The sequence below is a fragment of the Lissotriton helveticus genome, chromosome 1_1 (genome assembly GCF_964261635.1).
Source record: "Lissotriton helveticus chromosome 1_1, aLisHel1.1, whole genome shotgun sequence".
NCBI classification, from domain to species: domain Eukaryota; kingdom Metazoa; phylum Chordata; class Amphibia; order Caudata; family Salamandridae; genus Lissotriton; species Lissotriton helveticus.
In genome coordinates this window covers 1,944,739,459-1,944,754,183 of record NC_136057.1, presented here as the reverse complement: position 1 = coordinate 1,944,754,183, position 14,725 = coordinate 1,944,739,459, and the positions used below count along the sequence as shown (strand labels likewise).

Below are 14,725 nucleotides of genomic sequence, written 5' to 3'. Positions count from 1 at the left end.
CACTTTTAAAATCCTATTTAACAGTTACAGGCATAAATAAATACGAGATTTGTGAGCCACGAAAAGCGCATTCATGTTTGGAGAGCGCCACTTGGATGTGGGACACCCTGGAAAGCAGAACATGCAGCACAATAGCTAATTAAAATAACAGGCCTGGCAGACTCTTCGAATCCTCCTAAGATGCTGAAGAGGGTACTCTCTGTAAATAAAGACATGCTGCGTCATCCTGTTTGCACTGTCCGCTCTCGGTACCTAGCAACTGCCTCCCGTCAGCGGCGGCCCTCGCAACTGCGGACAGTGTCTGAACCCGGCGCCCCCAGCGTGAGGCACGGAGGAAACCCTGACCTTAAGCACAGAATGCAGATTTCGTTCGTGGCGGCTCAAACTAACTTCCGAACCATCGACTAGCACATTTCTATTCTATTGGGTTCTCCGATGAGCCAAACATATATATTTTTTATTTTATCTTTTATGTTGGATTATTTTAAACTGAATAAAGAATGAAGTCGACTGAGCCAAAATTAAAATACATTCAATCCAGTGAACCTCATGCAAATGTTGTAGCGTGTATATCATTCATTCATAAAGGGGGAGGGGAGATATGGAGTCTTTATTGAGAACTAGATAGTGAAAAGGAGCTTCCCTCATTGCTGTCTGGGGCTGGCCTAGTGAGGGGTGTGTGGATGAAGTTTGTGCCTCAGCTGAGGGTGATTCAGAGGTAAGAGCGAGTGGGCTGACAGATGCCGCCTGGACCAGACACAACACATTCAATACTGCAAATACAACCCGGTTCTACACAATATAACTGTAACACCACTTTTAGCGCTTACAGACCGTCCTCAGCAAGGTTATGCAAATAAACTCCAATGTATTCCCAGTTTGCTGCAAAAGAGTAGATTTAACAACTCAAAAGTACCTAGAGTGTGCCACTGTAGATGCCAAACATAAAGACATTCCTTTGCTGAATCGTACCCTGGGAGTGCAATCAGTTCTTAATTTGTACAAAATAGTGCCAGGGCCCTCGTCAGGAGGCCACTGAAGCTGGAGCCACACATTGCCCCTGCTATGCTGCCTATGATAGTTTCCACTCAACTACTAACCATCACACTCCTACACAAGTGGGAAAATTCAGACTACTCCAGACCCACAAAGCTATAAAAATGACTTCGGCAGCAGGTCATTTTTACTGTATATTTAATAAATAAAGAACTGCTGCCGTGCTCGTCTTAAAATTAGCTAATAAGTGTCATCATGTGGCAGACGGTAAAAAGTGCTGGTGATGACAATTAAGTGCTGGTGCTGAGCAACGGGAACCACCGGCTCAAATTAAGCACTGAGTACATTCCTAACCATATAGTGTTTCCTGGTGGTGTACACTTGTGCGGTAAAGTTCTATGTGGACGGTGATGGCAAGAAAAAAGGGATCAGTGCAGGTGCTGATGCTCTGCCCTAGTACTGAATAGCCAAGTGTGCCAGAACCAGGCTAAATAACGCTGCCAGCTGCGGGGGAGAAGAATCTGCAGTGCATAGCCAACCACCCGAGGGCAGCGGAGTGCCTAGATTCCAGTTGGCTCACTGTGCCACTGGATTCAAGCTATCCTGGCTGATGAGGGGTGAAACCCCGAAACCGGTCCTAGGTTTTTTCTGGTCCAGGGCGGACCTGGGTTGGTAAATCTGGCTGGACTGTTCCCATGAGGCACAGGGTCAAGACTGATTTGCATATGGCCAGGTCTAAACTGGGGTGGCATGGTGAGCAAACGAATGATGCATTTAACCCAGATCTCTTGACGGGGGGTGAATGTTTTGATTTGTTCTGCATTCCGTCTATCAATTGTATGTCTTTACATTCCAGTTGGGGCCCTGTTTTACAGATGTGCTGCAACATCACCAGTTTGGACCTGACAGCAATCCTGCATGTGCCCCAAAGACATTTATGGCATCAAACTCGAGACACCAGGACCTCTAGTTTTCAACTCCAAGAAGGTGGGGACATTTGTGACATCTGTCACCTGGGCACACCGTGAGATATCCCTCATCCCCAGAGACTAAGGCTTACCGATTGTGCTTGGTGACTGAGAGTCCTCCATTACACACCAGAGACTGCCCCAGGATTAAAAAGAGATGTTACTTTGGTTCATCAGACACTCTACAGACTGATGCTACCCATGGTTGGCTGAGTGCCACCTCAATCCAAGAGCCTGTTCTTGGCCCGAGCTGTCATCGCCGGGTTCTGTGAAAGCTGACCACCAACTCTGTGGAAACGAGACACCTGGAAGGCCCGATATTAGGCTAATGTATGATTCTCCTGGCATCTCCATTGATGGACGTGTGGTCCACAAGAATGTTCCATATAATGATGTGAAGGAAGTCGCCCCTCCCTACGCACGAGACAGAGTTGGAAATTCTAGTCTAGAATGAGAAATTGGCCCTCTGCCAAGAGCTGGGCATCTGTTAGCTTTAAGTTGTGTGGATACTCCTGATTGGTTCTGCTTGTAGTGGTAGGCTTAGTATATGGCAGAGGACAACCAGGGGAGCCGGGGCACCTTGCCCTTGCCAGCAACTGTGTACCCCAGATGGGGGACAAGGCTTGCTAGCATCTGGTTCTGAAGGATTTGTCTGGCTTTCCCGATCTATTCGAAACCACCCTGAAACTGGAGTGTTTGTGAGGGCTGCACCCCAAATCTCAGCCCACACCTTGATCCAGGGTACAGATAGACCCGATAATATGGCAAGGGAGGGGGATTTGGTCACCATGCACCATTAAGAGCAGTCCATGCCAAAAACTAGATTCCCCACCCACCCTGGTATCTATAGCACTCTTACTCACAAGGAAAGGTCTTTAAGGAGGCAAAGAGACAGACCTGGTGCTCAAGGAGGTGCAACCCATTGCACAAGTGAAAATAGTGCAATGAGACTTACAGGTCGATGCCAGTGACAGGGTGACACCTCCTCCCCATGCCGGAGGTCTATCCACTGTTCTAAAGACCCTCTATGTTGTCTCAAAAGGGCACCTACTACATTCATATTGACTAATTTTGCAGCTAGATATTATACAATAAGTGCTGATAGCAGCTTTCAGTGTAATCTATTTTTTCTTGACTAGCCCCATTGTTTTCCTAAAATTGTGTATCAAATTAGTTTGTTACTATCTATTACAACTACCCAGTGACTCCATCAGAGCAGCAATTTGGTCAGATCCAGCCTATATATCGCAAATGTTCATTGAGGCTGGATTCAATCCATGTAAACCCACGTGCACAGAGCAGACTCTTTTTCAAGCACAACCACCGTGTGATGCATGCGGTTGAGCAGACACCCAAATGTTTAGTAATAGTCTGTTTGAAGGTTTGTAGTTTAATTCTTTGACATGGAGTGAAATAGATCCGCGGATGCAGGCTTGGGTGAACAGTGACAGTCCTATCTGTAGAGATATTTGCATTCAATTTGGCAGAGGGTAGAGATTTATACTCTATATAGAGCCGAAGATGTGATCACAGGGTGATTGACAGGGCCTCATCCCTACTCACATGGAGCATTGATCTTCCATCAAGGTGTGCCCATCATAGAACGTTTCTGCAGCCAGTTCGCTCCTATTAGGTGTCAGTGGCCCACATACCCTTCTCTAGGGACAGCTGTGCCACTGTAGGGCGCGTTGAACTACAATGGGCCATGGCTGGTGTTGGTCTTCTCCTGCTCGAGTTTCTTGCTGGGTGTGTTACTTTCAGCTGGCAGAGCTTTCGGCTACATGGGTAAGAAAAAGAAGGTTCAGGTGCCCATCAAAATCAAAGTGATGACTAGGCATCCTTACATGAGCTAAATTTTATCGGCGGAGGTAGCTTTCTGGTACTAGAAGGTCTCTTGTCATCACACAGATGGATGTGGTAAGGAACAGCCCTGCTACATTCTTCTGGATGCTAGAGAGTCTTATCTATTCATGCTGCTGGACCATCACGGTTGATCCACCTTCAATAGAGATGCAACTATTGGTTGTTGTTCTTTTAGCTTACAGGCAGAGCCCAGTCTGAACTTGACTAACTCCTTAGTTAGTCATAGGTAGAGTCCCCCTTAATTAATACCACTTTCACTGGGCTCACTGTATAATCTAACAAAAAGTACTATAGAACCGTACGTAAGGCCAATGGTGTCCACTATGTAGGGATGCGTGGCGATGAGGTGTTTCAGACTCTTCTTTCTAACAAATGTTATTGCTTTTGAGAGAAACCAGGTTCTTGGTGCACTAGGAAACAGATAGACAATCAAATGCTGATAGATCCAGAAAATCTGAAAGCGAGTTTATCCTCCCACGTGGCAGGGCCTGGCGTTACATGACAATAGCCCAACGATCAATATGGATACAGCAAGGCCGGAAACATTTGTTATCCTGTACATAGTGCCTCTATATGTACCCAAGGGTCCCTTGGCCTGTAGACAACAAACTAACTATATGAAACAAAATAACCCCCATAACTTCCACACCCTCCTCAGGCATCCATGGTAAAGGCATTTACTAACTATAAGGAAATAATCACATACTTTTCAAGTCGTGGAGATAAGGGGGTGTAAGTGCCCCATAATGGTATTATAATCCAGGTCATGAAACCATCAACTGACTCCTATAGTAGGGAAGTCTACATGCCCTCCGAACAGGGACTCAATGCAGGGGTCTAGAGTGTTACTCATGTAATCAGGGGGTGTCTGGTGGCTCCTCAAGGGAGGAAAGGTCTGAGTGTTTCAACTCTTCCACTAATGCCTGAAGAACTGAAATCTTCATTCTCAGGGGTCTCACTAATACAAAAGAACTTGGCACAGAAGCTGAAATATTAAAAGACATCTTTATTAAACTTAATAAGTGAGACTACGTCACACAGGAGCCTTTAGCACCTGAATGAGGCAGTATAAAGAATACAGAACACAGAGGTCTTTTATATGCTTAAGATTTACAAACTCAGCATAAAAGAAAGGGGCAGTCCTAGCTTCTGCAAGCATACAAAATACCTAATATGGACATACAAGATCTGCAAAATATTAGCCAATAGAAAAACATCATGTAACCAGAATGTCCCCCTTACGTCGTGTTTCTGCCCAACCCATAAGTCAATCAATTACAGCACTTATAGGTCAATCAGTAATAGCAGAACATGTCTGTATGCAGTTAGGCCAGCTAGTGTCTGAGATTGCTTTCAAAGCAAGGACAGAGGGGGGTTTTCTACACGTTGCAGTCCAAAGGGCAGAAACACTTCATGAATAGAGCAGTCTGTGTAAAGGCAACACAAATTGATGACAAATGTAAGATGGAGTCAAAATTAAAGAACCTCAGACCCCCCTTTTGCCATTACACAGGCAAATCCTAAAATTATTTTGCAAACATTGTATTTTAATGACTATTGACAATGCCAATAAAACAATAAGAATCAGTCTCCAAACACCAATTCTATGCGATCGCACGGGAAATACCCAGAGTCCGTCGAAGCCTCTTCTGGCAGGCTTCTATTGTCCATCAAATCCTGTTTCTGTTGTTTTCTTCCGCATGGGCCTCTACATTCAGGCCTTTCATGAAAATGATGTTACTCAGTATCCGTTGGAGTGCCTTCCTGGCAAACACTCACAGCTCACTTGAAAGTCTCAATGTCTCAATGCAGTGCACCAATATCTCTCCTCTGCGGCAGGCACTACAGATAGTGTGCTCTTCATTGATCAAGGGCACAGATCATCTCATGCAGACCCAAGTACTACTAATCGGGGAAGAGCAACAGACTGTCACTCTCAGCAACACTTTCAGGCTCCAACACTCTCTATTCAGTGTCAGAGGAGGCTCGGGCTGCTCTTTCATGGGCCCCATAATGTAGTGCCTTTTGCCAATCTCAAATCCTCCGGTGCACTGCACTTTCGTTGGAGCAAAGGGAAAGGGGGTGTGTGGCCAAAACTCAGGCCAAGGGGCTCAAGGGACTGCACACTGTCAGAGGTTAACCAGCACATGACAGGTGGGTGGAAAACTGAAGCCTCAAAAACAACAAGAATCCTTCTCTTTCGCTCTTTGCACTGAAATTCTGGTTCTGTGGCAAAACCAGATCCTCCTTCTTTTCTGATGTTCAACGCCTTCTGATGAAGCAAGCACAATACGTTGGAGATACAGTTGATGAAGCACTTTCTGGGTGTTGGGACTGTTCATCTGTTAGCTGTCACTGATGAGAATTAGAACTCATCTTTATCACCGTTCTGCAGGGTATCATTCTTCCTTTGACTCTGGAAGATCCCGCAGAACCTAGTGACATAGGAAATGTGACACAGTTGTTTCCTTCAATTAAGTACAAAAACAGTTCATTGTATAACAAGGGGACTGCAAGCAAGTGGCCTACAATCTTTAAAGGAGTGGCCATACGTCATGGGACATTTCTGGTCTAGAATACACTGTCATTCTCAAAGGCAATACAAAGACAAAGGCAGTAGGCAAAACAGTGCCTCTAGCCTCTTTAATTGGGTTTCCATGTGAGTGCATATCCTCTACCATCTAAGGGGAGATAGCGACATGGGAATTCTATCTGAATGGATGTCCTCACACATGGTAGCATTGTCTAATGGGGCAAACACATTTTTTTTCTCTAAATGATTACACATAGGTGTTCCTAAATTCCTTATCTACAACACCTCAAAAGAGAAATCGCATAATACATTTTATCAGGGACATGTAGATACCTCCCTTTAAGAATTGTACATCAGGTGGACTATGCAATACAAAAGCTAATGATCAAAATGTGGAAACAAAAGACAAGAACTAGAGTCCTGGTATTTCCATTATTTAAAATACATCTGGTCCATCAAAAATTAAAGCAGCAGAAAAAAGTAACTAAAAACCAAATTAGAATAGGCATTGAATTTGTCATATTCCAAAAAACGTAAGGTGCCTCCTATTGAGGTAGAAAACTTGTCTTACTATAGTATTGAGTCAGTTAACCAGTCCATCACTACCCTAACAGTCAAACTGGAAAACATCAGAATAGGCCTAAAGAAAATTTTTGAAAACCAGTCTGGTCATACAAAAGGGAATTATACATAATATGGGGTCTCTGGTAAATTACTGCAGTCTGGAAGTGTGAACCTGAGCAATACATCAACTGGTGAAAGGAATTTGGAAAAGGGAAATGGGACTAGGTAAAAATGAAGCCTTGTTTCCTTTATGGTACAAAGCCATACACTACTTAGGAAGCAGAACAAAACTGACTAATGTAATATAGAAATTAGGTCACCATGTACAATCAGGATACATACATTTAGGGCTGCCTGTTCCTTTAAGGGAAGAAAACAGTATTGTGACTAATTGCAGATGACACACTTTGATTCTGTATATCTCTTTTTTATTTTCCTTCAAATACCATTAAAGCCAAATTTGACATACACTGATGAAGTGTTGTCTGTCTATCTGTGAAATTTAGTGTCAGAGCAAATCTACCCAACTGTTGTACATGATACACATCGTCATGTATATCCCTTCACAACACAAGTAAACTTGTAATAGTATCAAAAAGCAGCAACATGAAACAAAAACATGCATTAAAAAAACACACACAAAACGCACATGTCAAGCCATCAGATATACTTGCGTATATCAAGCACAAAAAGCATAGACAAAACAATAGCATATGTAAATAAGCGCTGACACACAACACTATTGCATGCACTTTTATGCACTGTGAACCTGCAGCTCAAAACAGAATATTCAGGCCTGCTTTATTTGTCAGGCTTAAAATCATCACCCTCCTTTTGACAGCAGATCACCAGTTAGTGGACATTTGGCTGTCAAACACAACTAACTGTGTCGCTTTTGACACACAGGACCAGCAGGAACAATTCATAAAAGGATAAAATGCAAAAATATGTAAAACGCACGAACATTTCTGCACATAACACACAAAATATCAACTGTAACAACCATCTTTTGAAAACATGCTAAACCTTTTTAACTTTCCAAAAACTTTTTCACAGACACTCTGCGTGTCCCGTGAGCCAACACCCTTTGAGGCCCTGCTTTTCCAAGCAATAATTTCTCCATCTGTTTACACTTACTCCTAACTCCCACCTCACTCTAAGGCTGAAAAAGACAAAAAACCTTCCCAACTCTTTCTAACCTGCAATAACCAACCCTATTTAAAAACACATGATATATATATTACTCCTGTTAGGGGCTACAATTTATTTCTATACTTAGATTATTAAAACAGTTACTGTGAATAATTCGCAGAACATAATAACACACATACCAGTTTTTAGAACAAATGCTTGTTTGCAATGGTACTCATTTCATCTACCTTAAATGGATGAAGGCTCAGTTAGGTCCAGCAAAAGTTAAAACCTTCCACCCTGATATTAAATTCAAACCTCTGCACCAGGCACATTGGCTCACTGACCTATTTAAAAGGAAACCCAAATGGGAACAACCTGCAAATTTGTATTATACCTAAATGTATGCATTTACTGAAGCCTAAAGCACTTTAAAGCTATTGTAAATGGCAAAAATGCCCACATTTTACCCAAATTCGACTTTGATATTTGGGGCACTAAAAAATAAATATCCTATAATAATGTTACATATTAATCATCCACAGAATGTTCTTTACAAATTGCAGAGATTGGACATTGGTCATATCTCCTGCAAATCCTGAGAAAAATTAGTTTTTCACGCCTGGTCAAGTGAAATTCTATATGCTAATGTCCTTATTATGCAGTATACCATACCTTAAATTAAATTATAATGCTAGGAGGTCACAGTATAAGTATTAAGCTTCATGAATAGTAAAAAACGAATTTTGTAGCACTGATTTTTATAACCCAATCAGTTTGTTAATTCCACATATTAAGGCTCTGTAATTCCTTGAATCTGACTTCATTTTCTTTTTATTTATTTTTCTCTGTGCCACATAGGCCGACGAACAAAGTGGCCTGGCCTCCCCAGGTCATGTACACATTAACCAGATTAAACTGTAAGAAACTAACTTTCGTCACCCGAAACTGACCTGCAAAACCAATTTCCCATATTGATCTTTATCTGAGATTGCCAATCAATGTTCAAGACATCGTTAACTTTTTAGTTTCCTTGGACTTGCCTTATCTTGTTTCAGCATCTGTTACGGTTTCTTTCTTTTTAAATGTTTCTTAATTACATGGGTTAATTATTATTTAGCAACTGAGCCAAGAATATGCTTAGAGAAATGCTTAAAGAAAGGAAAACCCTTAATTGAAATGTCTTCCTATAATACAAAATAATGAACCTTAGTTTTGGAACCTTTTTAAAACAAAATTCTGAAATGCAAAGTTTTCACCTGTGCAACTGAGGGGAAAATCCTGGCTGAATAAATATTCCTGTTTATTTAGCTTGTCTCTAAGTGCTTGTAACATGAGCAGCTGGCAGTCTTTTTCAAACTAAAACATATCAATGCGTGTTCTATATTATTTTGAGTTCAGCAGGAATTTACTTCAGCTGATCTGTTTGCCTATTAATACCTAACACGATGTATCTTAGGAAAATGCTGTAAGTTTATTTATTTTTTTGCAAAATACCCAATTTCGTTTTTGAGGGCTTTTTATTCCTAGTGAATGTGAATTTGCATTTTAGTTTTTAAACATTTAGACATCTTGCTTAATAGACTGAAAACATCAAGAAAAAACACAAACACACATTTTAGCTCATTTCAGACATAAACAGAAAGGGGTCAAACACTCAGGACACACAATACGGCGTGCTTTTAGCCATGCATTTCGTGAATAGCGCCATCGCTATTCACTTACAGAAATTGCACTAATGGGAAAACCACATAGACATTTAAACACACATTTAACCCACATATCAATACTCAGGACAGAAATAAAGGACAGCCCACAGACTGTACTTAAACCAAACCATTTGTAAATACTGGTTGTAAGTCATATTTACAAGAAACGCTTCTCAATTGTGTTCCAAAAGACTGCAAAAACAGCCCAACAGACTGATGTATGTCCAAGAAGCGAAAATACACTCAATTCACTAGCTTTGACTAGCAGAACACCAAACATCGCTCTGCATATCTTCATTCATAAAATTGCACAGAACAAAGGATCCTTGTATGTATTATGTCCATATTTTAATTTCCTGGGGATACAAAATCACTAAGGAAGAAATATGTTTGTAAATCTAAACCTATTTAGATATTCCTTCTAGGGAAGCCGGCTAATTTACTTCGCATTACAACATGGTACCTTCCAAAATAAATCAACACATTCTTCTTATGTGAGCTTTCAAACAGGCATGCCCAAAATATTGCAAAATATACAATATTATAATCAAAATAGTGCTTAATGTACTTTTCGTACGTGCACCGTTCAACTAAACCAAATAGAGAAAATTCTCCTCATTACCTGTCTACACAAATTGCAATTCGCATATACAAACCTATACAAATCCAAAGTTGGCCAACACAAATTCCAAAGTTCCAAAGCTACAGTAAGCGTTACTAAACTACCTTACTCTTCCAAAGCTACAGTAAGGGTTACTAAACCACCTTACTCTTACCAATCAAAAAGGTTATCCAAATTCTAACTGTCAAGTTCTAAATGACCTAATGGTCTCTTTGGTTTGTTTTTTTAATACTCACGCCAAAAAGGGTTCTCAGTCAGGAGTGACATCATGTGGAGGATCAAAATCAGGAAGAGCAGAAATATACTGGGCTGCAGAAACGAAGAATCTCCAGAATCCCTGTGCACAGAGTACCTTCTTAGTAGAATCATGTCTTGTCCTCCTCAGTAGCTTTCTGTCTCCTGACAAGATCACTCCCACAGAAAGTCACTTCTCTGATGAAGCCCGCGTTGGCCGCGCCATCTGAAGAACTGAAATCTTCATTCTCAGGGGTCTCACTAATACAAAAGAACTTGGCACAGAAGCTGAAATATTAAAAGACATCTTTATTAAACTTAATAAGTGAGACTACGTCACACAGGAGCCTTTAGCACCTGAATGAGGCAGTCTAAAGAATACAGAACACAGAGGTATTTTATATGCTTAGGATTTACAAACGCAGCATAAAAGAAAGGGGCAGTCCTAGCTTCTGCAAGCATACAAAATACCTAATATGGACATACAAGATCTGCAAATGATTAGCCAATAGAAAAACATCATGTAACCAGAATGTCCCCCTTACGTCGTGTTTCTGCCCAACCCATAAGTCAATCAATTACAGCACTTATAGGTCAATCAGTAATGGCAGAACATGTCTGTATGCAGTTAGGCCAGTTAGTGTCTGAGATTGCTTTCAAAGCAAGGACAGAGGGGGGGTTTTCTACACGTTGCAGTCCAAAGGGCAGAAACACTTCATGAATAGAGCAGTCTGTGCAAAGGCAACACAAATTGATGACAAATGTAAGATGGAGTCAAAATTAAAGAACCTCATGCCTCCCAAGCCAGTGTCCAGAACCCAGGGCATTATTTAGTTAAACCCCTTCCACACATGTGATTGGCATGAAAGCAGTCAGTGACCTCTCTCTTGCTTCAGCAGATTTGATCATTTCTTGTGTTTGCTGTGTTTTTAGAGTTTGCATTGCCAGGAGAACATATTGACGGCATCCCCGAAGATGATCCTACCTGCTTCTAGTCCGCTGCCAGTGGGCACACCGCTGTCCACACACCACCAAATTCAGCTCCTGCAGCAGCAGCTCCAACAGCAGCAGCAGCAGACACAAGTGGCTGTGGCACAGGTAATTCTGTGATGTCCATACACTGAGAAGTGCTGTAGCTGTTGTTTGAGGGTTCTATGCCTATTTCAATTGATCGGTGTAAGCCGGGGTGCCATCTACTACAGTGGAAGACATCCCGCAGCTTGATTTACATCCTTTATCCAATGCATAGGTTCATGCAATGCATCAAGGAAACCAGGCTAGCCATGAAGTCTCCATGAGTAGGAGGAGACATCTTAGGAGGCAAGTGCCACAGAGCACATGTCCCTCACACAGTGAGGCCTAGGCAGGAAGCACCTCTACAGCTAGTATTTTGTCTTAACACTGCTTTTGCTCCTTTTGGAATCCTGACCCCCAGAATCCCTTTCTTTCTTTGCTTTGCTGATCCTTCTGTGGGGCTTGTTGATCTTTCCCTTGCTGTTGTGATGAAACAGAGTGTGCTTTAGTGCCAGGCAAGCTTCCTGAAGCCTTGGATTTCTGGGCAAGGGAAGAGATGTGTGTGAGTTGTGTATGCCCTCACAAGCTCCCGCAGTTCAAGTGAATCTAGCTAAGAATAGAATGTGAATCGGGGGCAGTGCTACGGGATTTCCATTTGTGATTTGAGTGACATTGGGAGAATGTGGTATTGTAACCCACTATGGAGGGCTATACCAGTTGTTGATGGCCGTGAACCTTAAGTGCCGACCTACAGTCAAGGGCTTATAACGAGGGAGAGGGCCTTTAACAACAGTTATAGCTCAAGGCAACACAACCTCACACATATTAGAATAATCCACATTGTTTACGTTTGATTACATCAATTGAGGGCCCAGTTACTCTGCTGCCTTATTTATTTAAGAATCTCTTAATCACAGAAACAATGTCACTGCTTCTTGTGCTTATGTTTGGCTAACTGTGTTTTCCAATGTATCCTGGTATCTACACTTCTACCCAAATATGGATACCTGGTTACACCTTTTAGAGTTGTGGAACCGATCTTCCATGGAAAGCCCATGTGTTTTGCAACCAAATCGCATAACTTTGGCTTTTGAACCATGAATCATCAAATTGTTTATTTTGTAGTAGTCCACAACCCTGTGCAGTTACTGTCAAAGCCCTAACTGGGTCATCAAAAGAATTACCGAATCCTCAGCATAGGCCATGGTGCTCACTTTTACGCTGCCCTGTTTGGTGCCGAGCCGGTTCATGATCTAAACATTCAAAAAGATCAAGAAAATGTAATGACAATAGGAGACATTTGCATCTGCACTGACGTTGCCAGTGCAGATGGCAAGGGTTCCATATGTTTTTGTATGTTTTTTTTACAGGGTTATATAGCGCCAACTCGACCCGAAGGTATCTGATCACTTTACAAGAGCACCCGTTGCATTACAGACAGATCACATTCATTGTTAGGCACAGGGAGATTACGTGATTTGCCTACATTCATAGGATGCTTGAGTCTCCCTCCAGACTTGAAGCTGGTTCTCCAGCTTTAAGGGCGGCTGCTTTCGCCGTTAAGCCACATCCTGGCATGGCAATGAGGTCGATCATCACTACCACTCAATAATGATCCTCATCTTCCACGCCACCTGTAGAAGTCCTCTAATACCTTCCCCTGTCCTTCTCCACAGGTTCATCTGCTGAAGGACCAGCTTGCAGCTGAGGCGGCCGCGCGCCTGGAAGCGCAGGCCCGCGTGCATCAGCTCCTGCTGCAGAACAAAGACATGCTGCAGCACATATCTCTGCTGGTCAAACAAGTGCAGGAGCTAGAGCTGAAGCTGTCGGGGCACAATACAAGTAAGTGATACAGTTTTCTTCTGAGGCCCTTCGATCAGTAGACAGTGTGACGTCATGCAAGGGCACAGAGACCAGTCATTCTTCCAGGCCAAGGATCATGCAGGATAGATGCCAGGAGGTGTTTGTATGCTCCCACAGAAAGAGTACCTTCTGCAACTCCCCTAAAACCCTGGAGAAAGTCAAAAAGGCTCATTATTATTATTATTTAGCATTTGTAGAGCGGTAGCTACCCAAGGGCAACCCAGCGCTAGCGGCTAAACAAAAGTGTGGTAGGTGAATAATAGATTATAAGAAAGAGTGTTGGAAAAGCCAGGTCTTGAGAAGTTTTCGGAAGGGGAGATGACGGGATTCCGAGCGGAGTTCTAAGGGCATCGTGTTCCAGAGTCTGGCAACATTGTAGGAAAAAGTCCTTCTTTCGCTTTTTGCCCTTCTGATTTTGGGGATGACTGTGAGGTTGAGTTGAGCTGAGCGAAGGCATTTCCTAGGGCAGTAGGGGGTGATGAGAGCACTGTTAATAGGTGGACCCTTTCCCCACATGGTCTCGGGGCTGTACACAGTGCCTTAAACTTTACTCTTTCCAGGACTGGTAGCCAGTGTAGGGTCTACAGAGCTGGTTTGGTCGACTGGTTTTTTGAAACTCCCAGCAGCAGTCTGGCAGCGCAGTTTTGTGTAATTTGGAGCTTCCTTATTGTTACCTTGGGTGCTCCTAGGTAAAGGGAGTTTCCATAATCCAGGCACGATAGAATTAGGGTCTAAATCAGGGTCATCCTTGAATTCATTGGGATGAGAGGGAGAACCTTTCGGAGAAGTCTGATGATACCAAAGCAAGCCCCTGTTACTTTTATTGTTTGGTTTTACAGCTTAAGGGAGTTATCTGACCAAACACCCAGGCTTTTTATCCTGGTCTTGGGGGTTGGAGGAGGACCCAGGCAAGTGGGCCATATCTGTTTGAGATCCATGTTGGAAGTGTCACCCAGAAACATTAGTTTTGTTTTTCCTCCATTTAACTTGAGGCAGAATTGCTTCATTCACGAGGCCACTTTCCCCATACAGGCTTCGTAGTCGGAGGGAAAGTTTTGGGGTCCATTAAGGGTAATTACCAGCTGTGTATCATCTGCATAGCTGACAATTTTTATCCCATGTGGCACGATAACGTCTGCAAGTGGCCGCATGTACACATTAAACAATGTGGGGCTGAGGTACGATCCCTGTGGAACTCTGCACCTGAGCTGTATGTTTCTTGAGGCTG

At 42.7% G+C, this 14,725-nt stretch overlaps 1 protein-coding gene across 4 annotated transcripts in view; it reads left to right on the top strand.

Moving 5' to 3' along the window:
• The window catches only part of NOS1AP (nitric oxide synthase 1 adaptor protein), a 1,240,081-nt gene that overhangs the window by 1,079,155 nt on the left and 146,201 nt on the right, over positions 1-14,725 (top strand). For all 4 annotated transcript variants that reach the window (XM_078643785.1, XM_078643775.1, XM_078643807.1 and 1 more), the window contains exons 8-9: positions 11,554-11,718; positions 13,311-13,476. In XM_078643785.1, the coding sequence (XP_078499911.1) occupies positions 11,554-11,718; positions 13,311-13,476 (331 nt within the window). The remainder of the gene's footprint in view (positions 1-11,553; positions 11,719-13,310; positions 13,477-14,725) is intronic.